The sequence below is a fragment of the Salmo trutta genome, chromosome 18 (genome assembly GCF_901001165.1).
Source record: "Salmo trutta chromosome 18, fSalTru1.1, whole genome shotgun sequence".
NCBI lineage: Eukaryota > Metazoa > Chordata > Actinopteri > Salmoniformes > Salmonidae > Salmo > Salmo trutta.
The window spans coordinates 31,641,828-31,666,268 of NC_042974.1; the positions used below are offsets into that span (position 1 = coordinate 31,641,828).

General features: G+C 41.2%; 1 protein-coding gene across 1 annotated transcript in view; it reads right to left on the reverse strand.

Annotated features, from left to right (window-relative positions):
* The window catches only part of LOC115153199 (sodium/potassium/calcium exchanger 3), a 163,134-nt gene that overhangs the window by 72,526 nt on the left and 66,167 nt on the right, over positions 1–24,441 (reverse strand). Inside the window, exon 2 of the mRNA XM_029698391.1 lies at positions 21,060–21,188. Within this exon, the coding sequence (XP_029554251.1) occupies positions 21,060–21,188 (129 nt within the window). The remainder of the gene's footprint in view (positions 1–21,059; positions 21,189–24,441) is intronic.

The following is a 24,441-nucleotide window of genomic DNA, read 5'->3' on the forward strand; positions in this document are numbered from 1 at the left end:
GCTTTTAGATGGTTGGAAGCACAGTGATAACACATTGGAAATTCAACTTACTTTTGTGTGGTTGAAAATACTGTAGGTTGTAAACTCATTGATCAACTAAACCAAATATTACTCAATTTTCCATGATGAAAATACGTAGTGTGCCCGGTGGGCTACTCCGTACATAGGGGGCCCCAGTGGAGTGTCGGGACTGTGAAGGGGACACATATATTTTGGACGGGGGCATGCTACTTTACCATATTGTGTCTGAGTTGTTTTAGGGGATTGGAGAAATCACGTGACAGTCCTAGTGCTTAATTGCAAACACATTTAAGGAAGTAGAATGCTTGTAAACAAAAGTTTGTGCAAGAGAGGTCTGTGGAAAATAAGACGAAAGAGAGTATCTTCCGTGTACAACGTAAAACACCAAATAATGCATGCAGAGCAGAATTAGGCCGATACCCACTAATTATAAAAATCCAGAAACGAGACGTTCAATTCTACAACCACTTAAAAGGAAACGATTTCCAAACCTTCCACAACAAAGCCATCACCAACAGAGAGATGAACCTGGAGAATAGTCCCCTAAGCAAGCTGGTCCTGGGGCTCTGTTCACAAACACAAACAGACCCCAAAGAGCCCCAGGACAGCAACACAATTAGACCCAACCAAATCATGAGAAAACAAAATCATAATTACTTGATACATTGGAAAGAATTAACAAAAAAACTGAGCAAACAAGAATGCGAATTTCCCTAAACAGCGAAAACACCTGACCACAGTGACTCACCCAAACTTAAGGAAAGCTTTGACTATGTACAGACTCAGCGAGCATAGCCTTGCTATTGAGAAAGGCCGCCATAGGCAGACCTGGCTCTCAAGAGAAGACAGACTATGTGCACACTGCCCACAAAATAAGGTGGAAACTGAGCTGCACTTCCTAACCTCCTGCCAAATGTATGACCATATTAGAGACACATATTTCCTTCAGATTACACAGATCCACAAAGAATTCGAAAACAAACCCAATTTTGTTAAACTCCCATATCTTCTGGGTGAAATACCACAGTGTGCCATCACAGCAGCAAGATATGTGACCTGTTGCCACAAGAAAAGGGCAACCAGTGAAGAACAAACAGCATTGCAAATACAACCCATATTTATGTTAATTTATTTTCCCTTTTGTACTTCAACTATTTGTACATCATTGCAACACTGTATATAGACATAATATGATATTTGAAATGTATTTATTATTTTGGAACTTTTGTGAGTGTAATGTTTACTGTTAATTTGTATTGTTTAGTTCACTTTTGTTTATTATCTACTTCACTTGCTGTAACGCCCTGGCCATAGAGAGGGGTTTTTGTTCTTTATTTTGGTTAGGCCAGGGTGTTACATTGGGTGGGCGTTCTATGTTCCTTTTTCTATGTTTTTGTATTTCTTTGTTTTGGGCCGTGTGTGGCTCCCAATCAGGCACAGCTGAAGTTTGTTGTTGCTGATTGGGAGTCACACATAAGGAGCATGTTTTTCCTTTGGGTTTTGTGGGTAATTGTTTATGTTAGTGTTTTGCACCTGACAGGACTGTTTGGCTGTCGGTTTTCTTGTTTTGTTTTGTGTTCTTTAGTAAATTAAACTTCTATGATGAACACTAACTCCACTGCGTATTGGTCCACTTTCTCAGACGATGACTTCTCTGTTTCGTCTGATGACATTGCTTTGGCAATGTTAACATATGTTTCCCATGCTAATAAAGCCCTTGAATTGAATTGAGAGAGAGACAGAGAGAGGCAGACAGAGGGAGAGAGTGAGAGAGAAATATGTACTGTGTCTGTGGCAGAGGTGTTATTCTGACGAGACTTTGTGTGTTGTGCTAACTTCTAGAAATAAGCATTCAGAAAACATCCTAAACACAAACATCTTTTATTTATTTCCCTGTTATAGAGTAACTAACATAAATCTCTCACTGTCTCCTGACCTATCCCCTCTCTACCGTGTAGCCCACTCACTAATTCATTGGAGAGAAGTGGGAGCATCAATAAACATGGTCTTGAGGAAACCACAAGCACCCCAATCAATCCCTGCCGTTTAAATATAGCACGCATAGTCCTTAGTGAATTAGCAACACACATGCACGCACACTCATGACATGATTTAATTAGCTCAAAATGGGCCTGGCTCGTTTGAAAGCCACTAGGAGCATTACATATCATTGATTATTAAGAGGCTACAGTTCTCTTCTGGGCAGAGGGTACAGGGCTTGGAGAGCTATGTTGGTTTTCACGGGGACATTTACAATGGAAATGAATGAATCCTAAGGGACTAAGAGTACATGTGATAGAGAGAAGGATGGAAGTGTGTGTACTAACGTGGATAGACATAGACACATACATACGTAACGCATGCGTAGCACATAATGCTAGCAATAATGCTGGCACATACAGACAACACACACACACACACACACACACACATGCATTGGGAGCAGGAAGAACAGTGTCCCCATAAGACTCAGTTCATAATTCAGAGGTGTTAATCCTGAAGAATTGTTTTCATTTCAAATCATGTAGCTACAGTCCAACACTCCACTACAGATGAGCCCTTGCAGCTCTAACCATACTGGTTAGAGAGACCACGATGTGCTGTGCAGTCAGCCCGTGTGTGTGTGTGTGTGTGTGTGTGTGTGTGTGTGTGTGTGTGTGTGTGTGTGTGTGTGTGTGTGTGTGTGTGTGTGTGTGTGTGTGTGTGTGTGACAGCTCATATACTCGGTTTTACTCGAAGAGAGCCTACAATAATTGAACAGGGTGAACCCATTTGAATTCAATCACATTTTGACAGCACCCCTTTTGACTTGAACACAACCTTCCATACATATTTGACCATTGCAGAAGTGCTCAGAAAATGACTATTTGGACCTGAATGCCAAAACATTCAAGAGATAAATGTACTTGTTTCAGGAAACTAGGCGTATGTCACGTGTCACTACTTCGATGGGCTGGACATGCCGAGAGATGAGTTCGGATTGGTCTGCCGTGTAGCACGCTTCTGTCTATAACATGAGCTGGTCAGTATGTGTAGGTAATCCTTTCTAATGCGGCTTTTTTGAAAGATATCACGTAGTAGTTCTTTAAGTGTTGCTCTCCACTTTCTGGAGGACTGAGTTTTGAAGTCAGTGGAATGCCCAGTGGAATTAAGAGTATGATAGCTAAGGAAATTGAGAAAATTCTGGAGTTTGATTGCAAATGTACAGAGGGAGTCTAAAAGAGAACACACAGAAGGCTGTTGTATAAAACACCTGTCTCTCTGGATTACATCTTCAAACTAAGGGCAACCATGGCATCCGTGACAGAGAGGGAGAAGCGTCCATCCACGTATACGGGTAAGATAGTCTAGCTAGATACATATTCAGATATTATATGTTTAAAATTTTGTCAGAAAGTTGTTTTCATTTCAAGTTAAAGCATACTGTTAGCTACCTAGCTAACTTGAGCTGGCTGGCTCGCTAGCTAACATTACATGTATGATATGTGTAGTAATATTATTCATATCTCAGATCCATTTGCATTGCTAGTTATAGCCTAATGTTACCTAGCTAACATTAAACCTGGTTGGTTAGCTACCTGCAGATTCATGCAGGGTAGTAATGTTATGAGTTGGGATTATGGTTAATTGTTTAGCTAGCTAGCCACATGTCTAAACAAAAGACTCCACTATGGAACAAACCATTTCACTACACCTTCTGTATCCTGTGCATGTGACAAATAAACTTAGATTTTATTTGATATAATATATGTTCACCAGAGACGGTAATGTGAAGAACATGACCTGCACCAAAGTCAAATTAGGATATATTGTTAGGCCAACGAGACAGTGTCCAAGTCCTAAAATTCTCCAGTAGATTGCCTGCATAAGCTATTTTCTGTAATTGGCTCGACATCTACTTGTAAATAATGATCTTGTTGTGAGTTTATCTTCCTGTAATAATGGAGACAAATTAGCTAAAGTGAAGACATTTTCAGCTATATGATATGGTCATTATTTGAACTGGCTAGCCAGCTAACTTAACATTAACTAGCTAGCTAACAAGCTAGAAACAAACCAAAACATTGTTTAGAAAGTAGTTTTTCATTGCCTGGTCTGCTAGATTGACATATACTAAATTAATTTTTAAACGTGTGGGTTTATTGTTGTAAAATACACTAGCAATGCTATTTTGGACCAGCAGGGTGCTGATGTAATGCAGCCTGTCGTTTTTGTGTTTATACTTTTTCACAATGACAAGTTTAATGTCGGACAACATCAGTCTTGAAATATTTGGTTGTTTAGTCTTGAAATCTTTGGTTGTTTAGTACATGGCCTTACATGTGAATCCTTAACCTGTTAGGGTATAGGGGGCAGTATTTTCACGGCTGGATAAAAAAAATATACCCGATTTAATCTTGTTACTAATCCTACCCAGTAACTAGAATATGCATATACTTATTATATATGGATAGAAAACACCCTAAAGTTTCTAAAACTGTTTGAATGGTGTCTGTGAGTATAACAGAACTCATTTGGCAGGCAAAACCCTGAGACAGATTCTGACAGGAAGTGGATACCTGATGTGTTGAATTGACTTTAAGCCTATGCCATTGAAAAACAAAGGGGCTGAGGAATGTTTTGGCACTTCCTATTGCTTCCACTAGATGTCACCAGCCTTTACAAAGTGTTTTGAGTCTTATACTGTGAGATCTGACCGAACAAGAGCCATGGAACGGTGATGGCCCATTAGACACCTGGCGTGCGAGTTCATGTTGGGTACTCTCGTTCCAATACGGTTTAAAAGAGAACGCAATCGTCCGCCTTGAATTTTATTCATGTTCTGGTTAAAAAAGGCACTAATGATTTATGCGATACAACGTTTGACATGTTTGAACGAACGTAAATATATTTTTTCCGTTTGTGAAGTGAAGTGAAGTCCGGCTGGCTTAGATCATGTGCTAACAACACGGAGCTTTTTGGACATAAATGATGAGCTTTTTTGAACAAAACTACATTCGTTATGGACCTGGGATTCCTGGAAGTGACATCTGATGAAGACAATCAAAAGGTAATGGATTATTTACATAGTATTTTCGATTTTAGATCTCTCCAACATGGCGGTTAGTCTGTATCGCAAAGCGTATTTTTCTGGGCGCAGTGCTCAGATTATTGCAAAGTGTGATTTCCCAGTAAGGTTATTTTTAAATCTGGCAAGTCGATTGCGTTCAAGAGATGTAAATCTATAATTCTTTGAATGACAATATAATATTTTACCAATGTTTTCTAATATTAATTAATTATTTTGTTGTCATGACTTGACTACCGGTTATTGGAGGGAAACGATTTCCTGAACATCAACGCCATAGTAAAACGCTGTTTTTGGATATAAATATGAACTTGATAGAACTAAAAATGCATGCATTGTCTAACATAATGTCCTAGGAGTGTCATCTGATGGAGATTGTAAAAGGTTAGTGCATAATTTTAGCTGATTTTATGGTTTTGGTGACGCCTGTCTTTGAATTGACCATACATTACACACAGCTATTGTCAATGTACTCTCCTAACATAACCTAACTTTATGCTTTCGCCATAAAACCTTTTTGAAATCGGACAACGTGGTTAGATTAAGGAGATGTTTATCTTTCAAAGGGTGTAAGTTAGTTGTATGTTTGAGAAATTTGAATTTTGACATTTATTTGGTTTCAAATTTGCCGCTCTTGAAATGCACCTGCTGTTGATAGGGTGCGCCACGGGTGGCACGCTAACGTCCCACATAGCCCCAAGAAGTTAAAGGGATGGGTGGGGCTAAGGCTGAAGAGGGTGTGAACGATGCTGAATGGGTGTAGACAAAGAAGAGCTCTCCAGTAGGTTTACCACAACATTCAAGGGCCTATTTTACATTATCTAAAGTTTTTGTGTTGTGCCCGCTATTGGTTGAGACACAACATGCTCTTGAATACAGGGTGGGTGTCATGCTAATAAATGTATTCAAATGGGAATCAAATTGAAACTTCAACTTTCAAATGGTACCACAAAGATGATACACACATAAGATAATTTTTACTTGAATGGGAATATATGTTGTTTTAAATTATACCATCAATCCTCCATAGGAAACCTATTTATATCATATACATATAGATAATAGAATAGACATGCCAATTTAAGTTGGCATTCTTCTTTGTGGTAGTAATTAGAAGTTAAAAGCTAAATTGCAATGTCTGAAGGGATAGGTCCATTCTATTAATTCTATTTCTATGATTGAAATCATAGATTTCTGTACTTTGTATTCAAGAGCATGTGTCTCAACCAATGGCGGGCATAACACAAAAACCTCAGATGATGTGAAATAGGGTCAAAGTTACAACATACGCGACTATGATTTGTTTTTACACGTTTTTAAATTGACGTTAAAGGTTTAAAAATGACAATCTACGTATTTTTTTAATAATTCAAGAAATAATAAAATAGTTTGACGACACTGTTTGTAAGCTTTGAAATGATATCAAACTCAACAGCTGATATTTTCCAGTGATTGACGACATGGATGTATCATCGTATGGTGTGGTACGCAAAATAGGTCAACATTGAGCACCTTTATCTCCTGAATGTTTTGTCATTCAGGTCCAAAAAGTCACTTTCTGACTACTTATTCCATTGGCAAACATGTATGGAAAGCTTTGTTTAAATCAAAAGGGATACTGTCAAAAAGTGATTGAATTCAAATGGATTTAACCAATATAGTTATGACAAAATCCTCTTTAGAAAACACGGTCAAACCAATAGATTATTCTTGACAACGAATGACATCACTAAGTAGGTCCTCCCTATACTATACCATTTGCTCTATTGTACTATACCATTTGCACTCATACATTTCACATGACCATTAGGATAATCACTACACCCATGCAAGTGCATAGTTAAATTAGATCTATATTAACAGATAATATTACATATGACATTTTATTCATTTTAGCAGACACTCTTATCCAGAGCGACTTACAGTTGTGAGTGCATACATTTGTGTATTTTTTCGTATTATTGCATAATAATAATCATATCTAATGTGCCTTTTAATCCATCCAGTCCCTCCCTACTCCCGTCCTCGGCTCTCTTAATGATGACATCATCCTAGCGTTGAACTTTGGTGTGTTGCGTAATCACAGTTGTCTGATCTGGCTACTTGGCACAGACGGTTTAAACAGAGCTGCGATGGTGATGACATTTTACTAGAACTGGTTGTCTTGGTAACGCACACGCAATGAACAAACGCTCGGGCGATTTGAAGGACAGGATCTTATAAGGGATATTGAAAATAACCTAAAATAGAAGAGGGGGAGAGGCACAGGGAGAGAGAGAGAAAGAGGGGAAGATGGAAAAAACAAGAGGGATGGACAGGTAGAGACTAATAAAGAGAGACATCTTCACAAGTACAGTACACCATGTCTTCAAATCCACAGATCCCCTTTCCTTTTTTCTTGGGTCCTCTACCCTTTACAGTTCTACCTCCCTTCTGCAGTTGTGAGTTGCTGAAATGAAAACATCTGCCGTAGGAGAGAAACATCTTCACAAGTACATGAACAGTACAGTATGTCTTAAAATGCACAGATCCCTAGGTAGAAGGTTAAGACAATCTAATACCTAACCACATCACACACAATTGAGACAAGCAAAGGGTCAAGCTGCAGTGCAGCGCTCCTGGATGGAGAGCATGTTGTGGGGATAAGGGTCTTGCTCAAGGGCTCAACGGTAGTGGAATATCTTTTAGGATGTGAACCCAGCTGCCCTCCTGTTGCCAGAGAAATTCAGCCCTTTTTCCATTGCCCGGCCCGGGATCCGGCCACCCTTCAGATCCAACTCCTTAGCCGCTGGGCTACCTACCTATTAGAATCCTCTAGTCTTAACCTTCGTTATAGGGAGATCCCTTTTTCTTTTGTCTTGGGTCCTCTACCTTCTCCAGTTCTACCTCCCTTCTGCATTTGTGAGTTGCTAAAATGAAAAGGCCAGCATGGAGGTGGAATGTAAAAAGGAGAGGCCCGGCAAGAGGGAGAGATAGTGAATGCCAGGGTGCGTGAGTAACACACACACACAGCTGAGCACGTGCACAATTGGCACTCTGCAGTGGCGTGAGGGTCGTGTCCAGTAACTGCTGTGCCAACACACACAAACACACACACAAAAACACTGGATGGAGACTAAGGTCATGGCAGGTTGCCATGGTAACTGGAGGGGAATGAGGGGGTTGTTCAGTGCATCGGCCAAGCTGCCCGTGTGCATACCTGATGGGAGATGCTGACTCGTCTGAGCAAGGGAATAGAATATACTGTAGAGTCCTTAGATCAGTCACATACACACGCAAGCAGCACACTGCAATTTGAAGAAAAAGAAACTCAGAAGTCCTCTAAAGAGAGGGAGAGAGAGAGAAGGAGAGAAATAAAGAGCGTGTATAGGTCATTCTGACAAGAACATGTGTTAAAGATCAACAGACATAGAAATCCTGACCGAGTGTGGACAGACGCAGAAGAATAGATTGTGAGGGGGCCGTAATGTTCGACAGTGCAGGAACAGGTGTGTGTGTGTGTGTGAGGGGAGATGTATTGCTCTAGTTTAATAGCAGATCATGACCCTAATTAAGATCAAGATCCTAATTAGACACTCCTGTGGCCGAGATTTTTTTCTCCAGATAACCTTGTTATCTGTGTTGCTGGTATATAGGCCGAGGTCACATGATGCAATACACCTACCAGAGTGATGATGGATGTTTAATCATTAATACATGCACGAATCGGATAAATAACTACATTCAACAGCAGAGGCCTGAGCTGGTGTTCATGGGTGAAAAGCTTTATAGTAGAACTCTGCTGACCTCTTCTTGATATGTTAAAGGTGTTATCTGTTTCAGTATAGCAGCAGTTCCATTTGCCAAGACAAGAACGAACCCCCACTGTTTACAAACAAGTGCAGGGGCAAAATGTTGAACTGGATATGTAAATAGTAGATTGTTCATTTAATGTGGTGAGGTGTGTTGTGGGCAGTGGTTTTGGCTGCTCATACTCCAAATTTGATCTGTCTTATAAGCTCAAGGCTAGAGAAAACCAATATGTATGTCCATTTTACATGTACCTCTCTGGCTGTATTTGTGATGATTGTATATATATATTTTGTTTTGTTTATTTGTTGCAATAAAACTACACACACACACACACACACACACACACACACACACACACACACACACCTCACAGTGACACATCTCATAATAGTTTGCCTGGCTTTCTGTCACTGTGCTGAGTAATATGAAATTTAAGCCTGGTACATACGCACACCCCTTAAGGGTTCTATCCCTTTACCTCACAGTGTAATGTGTATTTTAGCCAACGACAGCTAATAAAAGCTAACATAGTCATGTCAAACTCTGAAATGACACCTAACTAGATGCCTTTTCCTTTGTTTTAGCTGTTTTGCATGACATTGACAGGCTATCCATATTAATGATGCTGCTGTATGATCTCGCCTGGTCAGAAAAATGGCTAGCTGTCTCGTCCGACACAGTTCAAATCATAGAAAATCCCATTTTATTGGTCACATACACATGGTAAGCAGATGTTATTGCGAGCAAAATGCTTGTGCTTCTAGTTCCGACAGTGCAGTAATATCTAACAAGTTATCTAACAATTCCACAACAACTACCTAATACACACACATCTAAGTAAAGGGATGGAATAAGAATATATACATATAAATATATGGATGAGCAATGACAGAGCTGCATAGGCAAGATAAAATAGATGGTATAAAATACAGCATATACATATGAGATGAATAATGCAAGATATGTAAACATTATTAAAGTGGCATTATTATTAAAGTGGCAGGGGGAGATCAAATTCTTATTTTGCAACATTGTTGCAGAGGTCAGAGAGGCAAACAGCAAGGTTAATACAAACCGGTGCTGTTGCAAACTAAACTGACACTGGCAATTAGCCAATTGTTACTTTTATTTCAATATTTCAGTGTGGAGTCAAATGAGGGCGTTATGTTTCATGAAGCCCTTACAAAACTGTTGCTGACCTCTGTTGGATGCATGTGATGGGCAGTGGGCTGACTAAGAGGAGGTACTGTATCTAAATAAGTCTTGGTTAATCATTTCATGACTTTTAAAATACTATCTGTGTGTTTTGCTCAGAGTCTGGCAGTAACCCAACTATCAGAGGCAGAGGAGGTGCTCTTTCGGGTGCTGCTGCTGATGACAACAAGTTGTTCTTCTACATCATCATAATTATATGTCTGCATTTTGTCTTCATTTTAACTCATGTTTTAGCTCCTTTTTTCTTCTTCTCAGGAACCAGCCAGGCAGCAACTGTAGCCTACTGTTCCATAAAGAAGTCAGTCAGAGTTGGTACCAATGACTGGATACATGAATTGACAAAGCCCTCGATCATTTGACACGATTCATTCCTATGTGAAGACTCAATAGCGCATTTAAGTCAAACGAAGTCGGTTAAGATGGCGTCTTATTGAGACATAACATGCGCAGTTTGAGCTACTCCAGAAAGTGACTTTGCAGGCTAGCTCAGTCCTGCCCCCTCTCATTGAGTAAGTCAAGTTGTAGGCCGACCAGGGTATGCAGGCTGCCATTAGCAACTAAATGATCCTTATAACTTCTGCATGCGATTATAAACGAATCGGTTCAAGGACATATATCTGATGTATTAGAAGCAATTATTGGTACTATGATTGACTTCAAATATACTTTTTTTGTACAGGAAGATTGACATTTTCCATTCACTATAATGTGGGATCCTGTTTTCTGCTAACAATGCCTGCAGTAACATGGTTGGTCTTGAACTTCCGTGGCTCCAATGAGAGGGGGCAGTCGTTCTCCCGTGGTTGGTACCAAGATTGTCGGCCATCATTCAAACAAAGAGATGCCTCCCTGGCCACCAGTGCATATTTCCAAACTATGTTTGCAAATATATAATGACAATAAAATCCCAAAATGATGCTGGTATTCTTTTGTCCATTATTTAATTGTTTATTATATTACATTCTTAGCTGGAAATATATTTACAAAAATGTATAGTAGTCATAATTCATAAATTACACCATACAGGGTTCTATATGGAGCCAATTTTGGTTCAGTGAAGAAGAATCCTTGGGGTTCTATATTTTGGTTCAGTGAAGAACCCATAGGGTTCTGATCAAAGAACCCCATAAAAGGGTTCTACTGTATATAGAACTTTTAGGGGTTACATATATGAAGAAAGTAATAGAACCCTGTCTTTCTAGTCTAGTGGTTAGAGTGTTGGGCCAGTAACCGATAGGAGCTGCCAAGGTAAGAATCTGTTGTTCTGCTCCTAGGTAGTTAAGCCACTGTTCCTCAGGTGCTGAAGACATGGATGTTGATTATGGCAGCCCCCTGCACAGCTCTGATTCAGAGGGTTTGGGTATAATGTAGAAGACACATTTCAGTTGAAGACATTCAGTTGTACAACTAAGTATTCCTTTTTCCTTTCTAACAAGAAGCCACCTAGCACTGTTAGCATGCCCTGGCTATTCCAGTCAACACAGTAAGGACAGACACACAACATGCAATGGTAATGCACAATCAGATCATCCAGTTTGTAGTTTCTGCATGCTCTCTGTGTGTCTTTCCTGTCTCTTTTTATTTCCTGCTGGCGTGATTTCTTGCAGGATGTGATGCGATGGGAAGTGACATTGTAACCCCCCCCCCCCCCCCTTCCAGTCTGTGTCAGTGAAGTTTACCGGAGTAACAGGTTTGCCCAGGGCTAGGAGGACACTGAGCACACACACACACACACACACACGCACACACACACACATTTCCATGCTGGTACACACATAGCACAAGTACCTTCATCACTCCATTCTCTCACAGGGCCCTCTTCCTCAGAATCTCCTTTTCAGGGAGACTGAGTTTTTCACAGGGAACGGAAAGCCTAACTGGTGGGGGAAACACATTGTTATGGGGGGATGCTGTGAGCAGAACATGACTTGTGTGCCTTTAAAACTGTGTTTGTTCTCTGTCAGATGCACCATGGGGAAGAAAACAAATACCTTTGTCCCACAGTCCCATGAATCATTAATAAAACCCACTGAAAAAGAGGAGAACATTTGTGGAGAATTGTATCTCTGGCATTCATCTTTTAGTGAAAGTACACTACATGATCAGAAGTATGTGGCCACCTCCTCATTCTCATTCCAAATTCATGGGCATTAAAATGGAGTTGGTCCCCCCTGTTGCTGCAGGGACTTGCTTCCATTCAGCCACAAGAGCATTAGTGAGGTTGTGTTGGGCGATTAGGCCTGGCTCGCAGTCGGCATTCCAATTCTTCCCAAAGGTGTAAGATAGGGTTGAGGTCAGGGCTCTGTGCAGGCCAGTAAAGTTCTTCCACACCGATCTCGACAAATCATTTCTGTATGGACCTCACATTGTGCACAAGGGCATTGTCATGCTGAATGCTGAAACAGGAAAGGGCCTTCTCCAAACTGTTGCCACATAGTTGGAAGCACGTCTAGAACGTCATTGTATGCTGTAGCATTAAGATTTCCCTTCACTGGAACTAAGGGCCCTAGACCGAACAATGAAAAACAGCCCCAGACCATTATTCCTCCTCCACCAAACTTTAAAGTTGGCACTATGCATTCGGGCAGGTAGCGTTCTCCTGGCATCTGCCAAACCCAGATTCTTCCGTCGGACTGCCAGATGGTGAAGCGTGATTAATCACTACAGAGAATGCGTTTCCACTGCTCCAATGGTGGCGAGCTTTACACCACTGCAGCAGACGCATGGCATTGCGCATGGTAATCTTTGGCTTGTGTGCGGCTGCTCGACCATGGAAACCTATTTCATGAAGCTCCTGACGAACAGTTATTGTGCTGACATTGCTTCCAGAGGCAGTTTAGAACTCAGTAGTGTAAATTGCTACCGAGGACAGATGATTTTTACGCGCTAGGCGCTTCAGCAAATTGGCGGTCCTGTTCTGTGAGCTTGTGTGGCCTACCACTATGACGGTGCCACGTTGAAAGTCACTGAGCTCTTCAGTAAGGCCATTCTACTGCTAATGTTTGTCTACGGATATTGCATGGCTGTGTACTCGATTTTATATACCGATCAGCAACGGGTGTGGCTGAAAAAGCCGAATCCACTAATTTGAATGCGTGTCCACATACTTTTGTATATATAGTGTAGTTATAACACAGATACAGTTGAAGTCGGAAGTTTACATACACCTTAGCCAAATACATTTAAACTCCGTTTTTCACAATTCCTGACATTTAATCCTAGTAAAAATTCCCTGTCTTAGGTCAGTTAGGATCCCCACTTTATTTTAAGAATGTGAAATGTCAGAATAATAGTAGGGAGAATGATTTATTTCAGCTTTTATTTCTTTCATCACATTCCCAGTGGGTCAGACGTTTACATACACTCAATTAGATTTTGGTTTGCCTTTAAAATGTTTAACTTGGGTCAAATGTTTCAGGTAGCCTTCCACAAGCTTCCCACAATAAGTTGGGTGAATTTTGTCCCATACCTCCTGACAGAGCTGGTGTAACTGAGTCAGGTTTGTAGGCCTCCTTGCTCGCACACGCTTTTTCAGTTCTGCCCACAGGGCTTTGTGATGGCCACTCCAATACCTTGACTTTGTTGTCCTTAAGCCATTTTAACACAACTTTGGAAGTATGCTTGGGGTCATTGTCCATTTGGAAGACCCATTTGCGACCAAGCTTTAACTTCCTGACTGATGTCTTGATGTCTGCTTCAATATATCTAGATCACTTTCATTCCTCATGATGCCATCTATTTTGTGAAGTGCACCAGTCCCTCCTGCAGCAAAGCACCCCCACAACATGATGCTGCCAACCCCGTGCTTCACGGTTGGGATGGTGTTCTTCGGATTGCAAGCCTCCCCATTTTTCCTCCAAACGATGGTCATTATGGCCAAACAGTTCTATTTTTGTTTCATCAGACCAGAGCACATTTCTCCAAAAAGTACAATCTTTGTCCCCATGGGCAGTTGCAAACCGTAGTCTGGCTTTTTTATGGCAGTTTTGGAGCAGTGGCTTCTTCCTTGCTGAGCACCCTTTCAGGTTATGTCGATATAGGACTAGTTTTACTGTGGATATAGATACTTTTGTACCTGTTTCCTCCAGCATCTTCACAAGGTCCTTTGCTGTTGTTCTGGGATTGATTTGCACTTTTCACACCAAAGTACGTTCATCTCTAGGAGACAGAACTCCTTCCTGAGGGGTACGACGGCTGCGTGGTACCATGGTGTTTATGCTTGCGAACTATTGTTTGTACAGATGAACGTGGTACCTTCAGGTGTTTGGAAATTGCTCTCAAGGATGAACCAGACTTGTGGAGGTCTACTTTTTTCTGAGGTCTTGGCTGATTTCTTTTGATTTTCCCATGATGTCAAGCAAAGAGGCACTGAGTTTGAAGGTAGGCCTTGAAATACATCCACAGGTACACCTCCAATTGACTCAAATGATGTCAATTATCCTATCAGAAGCTTCTAAAGCCATGACATCATTTTCTGGAATTTTCCAAGCTGTTTAAAGGCACAGTCAACTTAGTGTATGTAAACTTCTGACCCACTGGAATTGTGATACAGTGAATTATAAGTGAAATAATCTATCTGTAAACAATTGTTCGAAAAAGTATTTGTCATGCACAAAGTAGATGTCCTAACTGACTTTCCAAAACTATAGTTTGTTAACAAGAAATTTGTGGAGTGGTTGAAAAACAAGTTTTAATGACGCCAACCTAAATGTATGTAAACTTCCGACTTCAACTATCTATACTGCTATAGGGAGATGTGAGAAGAAAGGAATCTTTACTATACTATGAAAGTGAATGTGTCATTTTGATACTGGATACACCTTGGAGACACTTACCGTTTATGGTCATTTGAGAAGAAATTACAGTTAATTTTGTTTTGTCTCAATCATGTATTCTTGCTATGGACGTTGCCAGAGAAGGTTAAGTGCCTTTTACTATAGTTCAAGTTAATTCCATTGTAACAAGTATTGTAACAAGTTAATGTGTGCTGACTAACTGTCTTTTCTTTAGTTTTGGGGGGAATGATGTTAGCAGCTGTTAATGTGAAACTTGCAGCAAGGAAAGGACAAGTACCTACACACACACACATTCAAACCCGTACCCGTACACACACACACACACACACACACACACACACACACACACACACACACACACACTCAGAGAGGCATTCTAATGAGGTGTCTGCCTCTTTTTTGTTTGCAGTAAGTGAGGAGAGGAGAATCTAGGTGACGTAAACATGTTTATCTCTAATCTGAAAGACCACACTGAGATCCTGCATAATGAAGGAACGGTGGTGGGGGCTCTGTATGTTGTAGATGTCTGTGAGAGATGCTAGAGGAGAAAAGGGTATCATTGATCAAGCCACTGTGAGGCCAATTACAGGGATACACAGCACAGAGCAGAGTCACTGCACAACTCTCTGAGAATCTAACATACAGCCTCTTCACACTTACTACACGTTTTGTAAAAATACAGTCGGCTACACATAATACTCAAATGTATACTTGGGTACTTGCTACGTCTCGACCACTACCTAGAGTGCGACATTCACCCGACAGTTGCCCACCTTGAAGCAGGAGGCAATCAGCTGTAAGGGAAGGTACTATGGCCCTCTGAAGAAGAGTCTGAGTAGCATGATGGCAAAATAGTATTTTTCTTTTCAATTCACATTACCACCTGACGGTTACACAATTACATAATAATTGTGCCAGCCCTAGTTAAATAAAGTTTTTTTTTTTAAATACTTATATACACAATACAATGGGTATCATAAGTATTGGATTTAAAAAAAACATTTTGTTGCTTTAAAAAGTCGGAATGAAATAGATTCAATTTAAAAAAAATCATTGATCTCCACAAAATACTGCATAAGAATTACAAATTAATACAAATTAAATAACTAAAATATGGTAATTACATAAGTATTCAGCCCCTTTGTTTAGGCAAGCCTAATTAGTTCAGGAGTAAAATTTGGATTAACAAATCACATAATATGTTGGACTCACTCTGTGAAATAAGAGGGGTTGACATGATTTATTAATGACTACGCCTTCCTCTGTCCCCATTCATACAACATCTGTAAGATCCCTCATCTAAGTATTGAATTTCAATCACAGATTCAGCAACAAAGACCGGGGAAGAGCAGTGATTGTTAGATGGATAACAATAACAAATCAGACATTGAATATCTCTCTAAGCATCATCAAGTAAATAATTATGCTGTGGATGATGTATTAAACCACCCAGACACATCAAAGATTTATTTAGTCGTTTTTCTGAACTGAGCTGCAGGACAAGAAGGAAATTGCTCAGGGATGTCAGTTGTGTGTGTGTGTGTGTGTTAGCATTATGTGCTACGCATGCGTTACATCAGAGTTGGGCTCAATTCTAATCGAATGCAGTTAATTCAGGTGATATGATTTTTAATTTGTAATTTTATAAATAAATGTTTTTGAATTTTTGTAAATAGCTTCGACTTTTCAGTTTATGGAGAAGTCAATGAAAATAAATGCCCTTTTTTCGATGTTTGAATTGTAATTTCATTTTTTTACTTCCTGAATTGACTGCCTTCAATTTGAATTGAGCCGAACCTTGGTGGTTGTTGTGAGGATATGCAGATATGTAAGCAGTATTCTAACTCTGACAACGGCACTCTGTGTGTTTGCATTGCCCGTGGGCGTGTGTGTGTTTTTCCGTGGGCGTGTGTGTTTTTCTGGGCTCTTGTATGTGTGAGGGTTTTCCATGTGGAATCCTGGGGCTTTATGAGACTGCATTCTGCCAAGCAATCTCTTGATCTCACTGTTAACACACCGCCTCCCAAAACTCGCCCCTGTCCTAGATACAACGCGCACACACACAAACCAAACCCACACCTAAGCCGAATGCACACACACACACACACACACACACACACACACACACACACACACACACACACACACACACACACACACACACACACACACACACACACACACACACACACACACACACACACACACACTCATATGCTCTAGACAGCTCTTTATCCTATTGCCTGCTTCCAACCCCTGCTCTATCTGAGTAAGTTATATGGGAGTTATATTTAGACAGAAATACTTAATAGCCTGTTTTCCGCTTAATCACGCTTTGCATCCTGAAACGCTGGAATTATTTTAATAGGGATTCTTCCTGCTTTCTGCACAAAAGAGCCCGTCTCATCTATCTCTCACCCCCTCTTGATCATTGTCTCTGTCTCTCTTCCTCTCTCATTCTCTCACTCCCTCTTGATCATTCTCCCCCCTTATCTCTCTAGCTCTCGCTCTCCTTTCCACTACTCCTCCAATCCAACATCCTTAAAAATCTCTCAACTTGGGCCATTAGACCAGGCTATGTATGCATAGAAAGTGAGAGATCAGAGATTCATCATCACAGATTAATGTGGACGTCCATTCGCTTCATTAGTAATGATTACACATTGACGATGATCTCACAACATATCAGATCTCATTCTACTCACTGGATCCAGTCAAATGTCAATTCTCATTGACATTTATAGCTTGTGGCCTTATTCCTTCCAGAACTTTTTCAAGACCTCTGCAATCCGCCCTGGCATGCTGTCAATTAACTTCTGGGCCACATCCTGACTGATGACAGCCCATTCTTGCATAATCAATGCTTGGAGTTTGTCAGAATTTGTGGGTTTTTGTTTTTCCGCACGCCTCTTGAGGATTGACCACAAGGTCTGGGGAGTTTCCTGGCCATGGACCCAAACATCGATGTTTTGTTCCCCGAGCCACTTAGTTATCACTTTTGCCTTATGGCAAGGTGCTCCATCATGCTGGAAAAGGCATTGTTCGTCACCAAACTGTTCCTGGATGGTTGGGAGAAGTTCCTCTCGGAGGATGTGTTGGTACCATTCTTTATTCATGGCTGTGTTCTTAGGCAAAATTGTGAGTGAGCCCACTCCCTTGGCTGAGAAGCAACCCCACACATGAATGGTCTCAGGATGCTTTACTGTTGGCATGACACAACACTGATGGTAGCGTTCACCTTGTCTTCTCCGAACAAGCTTTTTTCCGGATGCCCCAAACAATCGGAAAGGGGATTCATCAGAGAAAATGACTTTACCCCAGTCCTCAGCAGTCCAATCCCTGTACCTTTTGCAGAATATCAGTCTGTCCCTGATGTTTTTCCTGGAGAGAAGTGGCTTCTTTGCTGCCCTTCTTGACACCAGGCCATCCTCCAAAAGTCTTCGCCTCACTGTGCGTGCAGATGCACTCACATCTGCCTGCTGCCATTCCTGAGCAAGCTCTGTACTGGTGGTGCCCCGATCCCGCAGCTGAATCAACTTTAGGAGACGGCCCTGGCACTTGCTGGACTTTCTTGGCCGTCCTGAAGCCTTCTTCACAACAATTGAACCGCTCTCCTTGAATTTCTTGATGATCCGATACATGGTTGATTTAGGTGCAATCTTACTGGCAGCAAAATCCTTGCCTGTGAAGCCCTTTTTGTGCAAAGCAATGATGACGGCATGTGTTTCCTTGCAGGGAACCATTGTTGACAGAGGAAGAACAATGATTCCAAGCACCACCCTCCTTTTGAAGCTTCCAGTTTGTTATTCGAACTCAATCAGCATGACAGAGTGATCTCCAGCCATGTCCTCATCAACACTCACACCTGTGTTAACGAGAGAATCACTGACATGATGTCAGCTGGTCCTTTTGTGGCAGGGCTGAAATGCAGTGGAAATGTTTTTGGGGGGATTCAGTTCATTTGCATGGCAAAGAGGGACTTTGCAAATAATTGCAATTCATCTGATCACTCTTCATAACATTCTGGAGTATATGCAAATTGCCATCATACAAACTGAGGCAGCGGACTTTGTGAAAAGTAATATTTGTGTCATTCTCAAAACTTTTGGCCACGACTGTACAGTAACACAAATATTCACGCACACACGCACACACACATACTCCGCCTGACTGCTTGATTGCCAGTGTGTGAGAGTTTTCCTGTGTGTCAGCTGTAGCCATGCTGACCGGGGGAATTGAAAGTGCTAATTGTTCAGGTCTTGTTTCCATTGACCCGTGTGGACATGGAGCATTAAAGGGAGATTTGTGTTACTCTGGACCTGATTCAGAATTTGGGTTTATTTTCAGTGTTATAGTCAAGGTTTTTGTCTATATTTTTTCTATATTTGCTACATGACACTGTCACTCAACGAAAAAACAGTTGAAAAAAATGTGTCAAAGTGTCAAACGCATTCCTGTTGACTTGTAAGCATCAGCAATAAATGAATTCCATAGAGACTCATCTGATTGCAGGGCCCCCGAGTGGCGCAGCGGTATAAGGCATTGCATCTCAGTGCTAGAGGCATCACTACAGACCCTGGTTTGATTCCAGGCTGTATCACAACCGGCTGTGATTGGGAGTCACATAGGGCAGTGCACAATTGGCCCAGTGTCATCTGGGTTAGTGTTTGGCTGGGGTAGGCCATCATTGTAAACAAGAATTTGTTCTTAACTGACTTGCCTAGTTAAATAAAGGTAATAAAAAACAACAGATGGACAGGAGGCTATCAGCTGTAAAGCTCTACTTCTTGCCTTACGGGGGGCAAGGGAAGGTACTATGGCCCTATGAAGAGGAGTCTGAGGAGCAGGATGGAGAAAGAGTGTTCTTCTTTTCAATTCACATTACAGCTTGACGGTTGCACAATTATACACACACAACTGACATCCCAGAGCAGTTTCCTTCTTGTCCTGCAGCTCAGTTCAGAAGGACGTCTAAATACATCTTTGATGTGTCTGGGTGGTTTAATACATCATCCACAGCATAGTTATTAACTTGATGATGCTTAAAGAGATATTCAATGTCTGATTTGTTATTGTTATCCATCTAACAATCACTGCCCTTCTTTATGAGGCTTTCGAATAGTTCCCTCGTCTTTATTGTTGAATCTGTGCTTGAAATTCAATACTTAGATGAGAGATCTTACAGATGTTGTATGAATGGGGACAAAGAAAGGCGTAGTCATTAATAAATCATGTCAACCCCTCTTATTTCACAGAGTGAGTCCAACATATTATGTGATTTGTTAATCCAAATTTTACTCCTGAACTAATTAGGCTTGCCTAAACAAAGGGGGTGAATACTTATGTAAAGACCATATTTTAGTTATTTAATTTGTATTAATTTGTAATTCTTATGCAGTACTTTGTGTAGCTCAATGAAAAAAAATACAATTGAATCTATTTCATTCCGACTTTGTAAAGCAACAAAATGTTAAAAAAAATCCAAGGGGGGGTGAATAGTTATAATACCCACTGTATTGTATATAAGTATTGTATAATTGTGAAACCGTCAATTATGGACAATAATCATGAACTTAAAAAAAGAATTGTCATAATAATCTTAATACATTCATTTTAGGATAAGGGGGGGGATTCAAATAGATATAGTTTACCTAATAGTATTTTTTCTTTTTTAAATAAAGTGGGAAATGTTGATTATCATTTCACAAGCAGAAAGGCACAGCCAGGAGGAGAAGCTTAATTTCCAAATGTTCTGAGCGGTTGAGATAGGGGTGTGTTGTATTCATTAGGTATGTTGAGGCACATTTTTAAAGATGCATTATGATGTATTACAAGCTCCAAACATTTTTCCAAAAAATGACAGTGATGACAATAGCCATGGTAGTTTGCATGACAATGAATCATTACCAAAAAAATCCATAATCGTCACAGCCCTATCTGTAAGGCTATCCCTACCTGTCTGAATTTACAATCCCCCTTAATTTATTTTATTTCATCTCTACTCCAGTCTTCCCTATATCCTGCAGGAATCCCACATGGGACTCCCATGTATACTAATTCCAAAGCTTCAATTTGACTCCACTACAGAATTTCTCGCTTGGCCAATAGTTTCACCAACCTGGCAACCAAAAGTTGAATCACAACTTCTAAAGCGGGGCCTGCCCTACCTGGCTCAGTGCAGTTTTTGGACGGGGGGTCCAACAGAAGGTCTGTCTCGTTGTCCCAGGACTCCTGTAGTAGCCTTCGACTCTCCCATCTGGCACCCTCCTCAGTAGTAAGGCTGGAGATGTCATAACCTGGGATGGAAAGATAGAGCATTGTTAAGAGTTAAAATTACACTGTAAGTTTTGCATACCATAAAAGAGTGGGCCACCAACAAAAATGTTAACAATGGAGCTAATGCTTTCCATGATAAACAACTGGATATATCTGTTGTGTGAGGCTAGATTGGAGCTAGCAAGGCACACAGTTCATGGAATGTGTCACATAGGACACATAGCTCAGAGCTCACACAGAGCTCAGCCCAATTCGAATTATCAGATACCAGAACTCAGAAATTCAAATTCCAACCAATCCTAGCTTGGTATGTCAGAATAAGATGAGACACTGTAGTTATGAAATCATTAGGAGCGTTCCTACGACAACACAGTCAGCAGTGGAATGCTCCAGAGGCCCTGGGGTGATCATTCCGGCGGCTCATTCATCTGGGTCACCATGTCCTCAAGCCACCGCCTCCAATTCAACGCAGCTCCCAAGATGCAACAGGGCACGACATTACGATTTGGCGATGCCTGCTAATAATAGCCCTTACTATATTGATCAAAACCGGGAATAAACAGCTTTGCTCGCCTGTCTACTGTAAATGTTGAGGAGCATGCGGATAGGATGAAGACACATCGACACTGAGCAGGGAACCTAGGAAGGGTCCATGTTGTGTGACTGTAATCATAGATTATGAATACAGATCCTAGAAATAAATATAATGGAATATGTCTGTTCTTGTGTGTTTGTAAGACTGCAGAGCATTTCCTCTTTGTAGGACAATATTCTATTTTATGATCTGAAGTGTTTATTTCAACCTTGGCTATATCAGAAAGGCCCACTGTGTCTCTCTCCTTCCCTCTTTCTCCCCCTCTCTCTCTCTCTCTCCCTTTCTTGCCCCTCTCCTTTACTTCCCATACCAAAACACTGTAGAGGCTCTCTCTGTTTGAAGACATGTCCCATTAGGCTGGACGACTGAGCACTGAACAGTCAGAGCTGACTTTACAGTGGGGGCAAAAAGTATTTGATTCCCTGCTGATTTTGTATGTTTGCCCACTGACAAAGAAATGATCAGTCTATAATTTTAATGTTAGGTTTATTTGAACAGTGAGAGACAGAATAACAACAAAAATATCAAGAAAAACGCATGTCAAAAATGTTGATTTGCATTTTAATGAGGGAAGTAAGTATTTGACCCCCTCTCAATCAGAAAGATTTCTGGCTCCCAGGTGTCTTTTATACAGGTAACGAGCTGAGATTAGGAGCACACTCTTAAAGGGAGTGCTCCTAATCTCAGTTTGTTACCTGTATAAAAGACACCTGTCCACAGAAGCAATGAATCAATCAGATTCCAAACTCTCCACCATGGCCAAGACCAAAGAGCTCTCCAAGGATGTCAGGGACAAGATTGTAGACCTACACAAGGCTGGAATGGGCTACAAGACCATCGCCAAGCAGCTTGGTGAGAAGGTGACAACATATGGTGCGATTATTCGCAAATGGAAGAAACACAAAAGAACTGTCAATCTCCCTCGGCCTGGGGCTCCATGCAAGTTCTCACCTCGTGGAGTTGCAATGATCATGAGAACGGTGAGGAATCAGCCCAGAACTACATGGGAGGATCTTGTCAATGATCTCAAGGCAGCTGGGACCATAGTCACCAAGAAAACAATTGGTAACACACTTCGCCGTGAAGGACTGAAATCCTGCAGCACCCGCAAGGTCCCCCTGCTCAAGAATACATATACATGCCCGTCTGAAGTTTGCCAATGAACATCTGAATGATTCAGAGGGCAACTGGTGAAAGTGTTGTGGTCAGATGAGACCAAAATGGAGCTCTTTGACATCAACTCAACTCGCCGTGTTTGGAGGAGGTGGAATGCTGCCTATGACCCCAAGAACACCATCTCCACCGTCAAACATGGAGGTGGAAACATTATGCTTTGGGGGTGTTTTTCTGCTAAGGGGACAGGACAACTTCACCGCATCATTTGACGGGGCCATGTACTGTAAAATCTTGGGTGAGAACCTCCTTCCCTCAGCAAGGGCAGTGAAAATGGGTCGTGGATGGGTATTCCAGCATGACAATGACCCAAAACACACGGCCAAGGCAACAAAGGAGTGGCTCAAGAAGAAGCACATTAAGGTCCTGGAGTGGCCTAGCCAGTCTCCAGACCTTAATTCCATAGAAACTCTGTGTAGGGAGGTGAAGGTTCGAGTTGCCAAACGTCAGCCTCGAAACCTTAATGACTTGGAGAAGATCTGCAAAGAAGAGTGGGACAAAATCCCTCCTGAGATGTGTGCAAACCTGGTGGCCAACTACAAGAAACGTCTGACCTCTGTGATTGCCAACAAGGGATTTGCCACCAAGTACTAAGTCATGTTTTGCAGAGGGGCAAATACTTATTTCCCTCATTAAAATGCAAATCATTTTATAACATTTTTGACATGTGTTTTTCTGGATTTTTTTTGTTTTGTTATTCTGTCTCTCACTGTTCATATAAACCTACCATGAAAATTATAGACTGATCATTTCTTTGTAAGTGGGCAAACGTACAAAATCAGCAGGGGATCAAATACTTTTTTCCCCCACTGTACATGTTATGGGACTGAGAGGTGTTCTCCATGACGGGACTGAGAGGTGTTCTCCATGACAGGACACAGCCATGGGTAACAGGAACACAACAAGTCAAACACAGCTGACATCATAGACTTCAGATAGGTTCCTGCTGCTTTTTGGATGGGCGCACGCCGATCACACACAGAAACACATGCAAGCATGCACGCACACACACATACAGTGCATTCGGAAAGTATTCAGACCACTTGACTTTTTCCACATTTTTTTACGTTACAGCCTTATTCTAAAATGTATTAAAAGTTTTTATCCTCATCAATCTACACACAATACCCCATAATGACGAAGCAAAAACAGTTTTTTAGACATTTTTGCAAATGTATTAAAACAAAATAACTGAAATATCACATTTACAAAAGTATTCAGACCCTTCACACAGCACTTTGTTGAAGCACATTTGCCAACGATTACAGCCTCGAGTCTTCTTGGGTATGATGCTACAAGCTTGGCAAACCTGTATTTGGGGAGTTTCTCCCATTCTTCTCTGCAGATCCTCTCAAGCTCTGTCAGGTTGGTTGGGGAGCGTCATTGCACAGCTATATTCAGGTCTCTCCAGAGATGTTTGATTGGTTTCAAGTCCGGACTCTGGCTGGGGCACTCAAGGACATTCAGAGACTTGTCCCGAAGCCACTCCTGCGTTGTTTTGGCTG